Source organism: Camellia sinensis, chromosome 2, assembly GCF_055761805.1.
Source record: "Camellia sinensis isolate YWXY chromosome 2, ASM5576180v1, whole genome shotgun sequence".
NCBI lineage: Eukaryota > Viridiplantae > Streptophyta > Magnoliopsida > Ericales > Theaceae > Camellia > Camellia sinensis.
Window position 1 is genome coordinate 18,950,939 of NC_138962.1, and position 3,502 is coordinate 18,954,440.

At 29.2% G+C, this 3,502-nt stretch overlaps 1 protein-coding gene across 1 annotated transcript; it reads right to left on the reverse strand.

Moving 5' to 3' along the window:
* Positions 1 to 1,015: 1,015 nt before the first annotated feature.
* On the reverse strand, positions 1,016 to 1,594 carry LOC114290581 (dirigent protein 21). Its single transcript, XM_028234511.2, has one exon. It carries the CDS (start codon positions 1,592 to 1,594, stop codon positions 1,016 to 1,018), a length of 579 nt encoding a protein of 192 aa, XP_028090312.2.
* Positions 1,595 to 3,502: the final 1,908 nt, after the last annotated feature.

Here is a 3,502-nt window from a genome sequence, read left to right on the forward strand (position 1 = left end):
ATTTTTGTTTTGGAAAAAATTAATTTGTATCACTTTTTTTCTCCAAATAATCATTTAGTCCTATTACCTTGAACAATTAAGTCTTATTTTTAGTAGTGAAATTATATGTATCACTGTTTTTTAATTACCATTTTGTATCACCAAATTACATAATTTCTTGTCATGTACCTAGTAATACAAAATACAGTAATATCTAATAACCATCTTTTTATAACTTCCAAATTAGTTCAAGATTACATAATAGTATATTTCATTCTGATTTTACCTTGCAATATGGGAAGAAATTCTAACAAAGAATAGAAAAGTATAAACAACTAAATAAAAATATCCATTTATCTCATTAAAGTAATAGAATAAAAATTATGAGCAATACTATGGCACATACACAAGTTAAGCTATTTGAAAGATTGGTTATCATAAATGGCATAACTTAATATTATGATAATTATAACTAAAAAAAATTAAGTTATAACTAAAATGTATAATCAAATAACTCTTGAATTATACTTAAAATAATATCATAAGGAGTTGTTTGGTAAACATTTTGGACTAAAAAATCACAAAAGGACAAAAAAAAAATGTCAAAAAAACAAAATAAGCAAAAAGACAAAAAAAAAATACACCATTTCAAAGCCAAAAAAGTCAAGCAAGAATACCAAACGACTAAAAAAGTTTTAAGTTAAAAAAGTCAAAAAAATCAAAAACAAATTAAAAAAATCATTGTCAAACGAGCACTAAGTAATAACATTACAATGAGTCATTTTTAACAATACAATAATCCAGGGTGTGTATGGTAGATGCCCCAAGCATAGAATTTCCCAAGAACTATTAATCATTTATTATTGAAAATAGCTATTAAAAACAAAAAAGGATTTCAATCGCAGCCCAATATTGAAAATTGATAAAAGTGAGACTCATTCGATCATAGTCTCTCTGTGAAAAAAATTATGTGAAAATAACACAACACCATAAACTGAAAAACACAAACATGGTTGGTCACTCAATCGAAGACAGCTTAATAATGAATAACTACAACATGGAACTCAAGAACAGCGGTGTTCGTCGCAGGATTGTTTGCAACAGTCTTGGCGGTTGCGATTCCTCGTGCGAGTCGAAACTCACCTGAACCACCTACGACAGACATCTCACGGTACTGATCTAATATTGGGTCACCACCAAAGATCGCGAGAGTGCTACCATTAAACTCTCCTTCTGTGAAAAACAAGTTCATAGTAATGAGTAGACTCTGTGGTCCGAGCGAAGAAGCAGCGAATAGACCCTGAGCTCGGCCGAGCAGCTTGGAAGTGATGTTAGGCCCTACTGTCATTGCGTTATCGAATATGTTGATTCCACCGAAAGCAGCTGTGGATGTGCTGTTATTGTTGGGTGCTCGAGCGATTTGAATGGAAGTTGTGTTGTTTCCGCTTTCAATGTCGTGAAAGTAGAAGTGAAGCTTTGTTAGCTTTTGTTTTGAATGGGTTAGGTTGTCGAGCCACTTTTCAACCGATTTTGGATCTTCGGCGATGCCGTGAATCGCCGGCACGGAAATCACCATTGAACATAGAATCAGAATTGCAGAGAGCAGCTTCCCCATCTCTTTTTTTTCCTCTTTTTTTCTTCTCTGTTATTTGTGTGCAATGAACACAATGGAGAAGCATTTATGTATGTATCTAGAATTTGGTTAACTGTGGCTTTAATTATATACACCATCCATCCCAATATTGTTGGTTCCAACATTTTTAAGGGAGATACGATCATTATATTGAAATTTAAATTTTAAAATATTTTTTTTTTTATTAATGTCCCTATCTTTTAATGGAAGACAATTTCTTCTGATTTAAAATCTGAATTAGGCTTCGTTTGGGAAGCCATGGTTTGGGTTTTTTTGGCTATTTTAGCCACAAAAAACAAAATAGACTATTTTAGCCATAACAAACAAAACATCACATCCAACCCATAATCATTACATTCTTCTCTCACAAAAAAACTCAAAAAAGTCAAAAAACAAAAAAGTTCTTCCTAAACCAAGCTTTTAAGCCCAGGTTAAAATAGTCAAAAAAGTCAAAAAGCCAAAAAGCCAACTCACTTCCCAAACGGAGGCTTAGAAGGGCTGTTTGGACTCATGGGATCAATGATCTTGACAAGTTTCATTTCGATAATCTGAATTGTTTAATTTGTCGGGCATTTCGTATATTTTATTCACAAAAAGAAAAAATTAGGTATATCCCATAACTTTAATTTATTCAATTTATTATTTTTGTCATAAAAAAATATATGGTTCATTTTTTTAAAACATAATTGTTGTCAATTTTTTTTAGTGAAAAACACGGTAAATTATACAAGTAGTTATCAGATCGATTTAATTTTTTTTAAGAATGAAATCCACAAAATGCTTAGTAAATTGAGCGATTCAGATCATCGAAACGATACTTGTGATGGGCTCCATGAACCCAAACAGTTCCCTCTAGTCTATATTTCTCCTTCATTTTTAATATATTTATAATTAATTAAAAAGGAGTAATTTTGAAAAATTAAAATATTTTTTACTTTAACTTTTTAAATGAGACTATCATTTTAGACATTTCAAAATAAAATAATGGACTAACAAATTAAACGGAGGAAATATTCATTATTGCATATACTTTGATATAAAATTTGTCTTTTTCAGGGGGTCGCTATTAAGGGGCGATGGCTCCCTTCATCCATCATTGTAAAAAAAATTATTTAATAACTAATTAATCACATAAAAAATTAAAAAAAAAAATCATTCATTAGAAATCAATCTCGAGATCCTAATCCTTCTTTATTATATTTTTCTTCTCAACATTCAAATTAAATGAGAAGTATTTGAATTGTTACTTGATCACGTTCAAAAAAAAAAAAAAATGTGTTTAACACTATTAACAATGAGATTAACATTTAAAAATTCAAAAAAGAAAAAATAGCACCTCATCAAATGTAATTGTAAAAATTTATGTATTTTTTTCATTTTTTCAAATTTATGTATTTAAAATAAGTTTGAAAAAAATAGCACCTCATCAAAATAAACAAAATAAATTTTTAAATGAAAATGAAAAAAAAAAAAAGCTTTTAAGCTAATTAACAAAATAAGTTTTTAAAAATGCTTTCTCATCATGTAATCAAAATGGAGTGTCCAAAAACTCAGTCACAAATTAAATTTACTGATAGTTAAAAAATACAATCATTTTTTGTTTAAAAAACACAGTTAATTAAGATTGAATTACAATTTTGCAAAACAACATATAATCTTTTTTTTTTTTTTTTATCAGCGAAAAAAACGAAAGCTTTATTGATGAAAAAAACACAATACATGCAAAATTACATCAACAAAGTAGGGAAATGCAAAGCATCATAGCTAACCTCAACGATCCTAACTAGGTTGGCACCACAAAGGAAGCACAATCATATGCCAACATTTGACCCAAGATTGGTGAGAAACCAATCAAAAGCACTGTAAGAAAAAAACAGAATAGCTAAACAA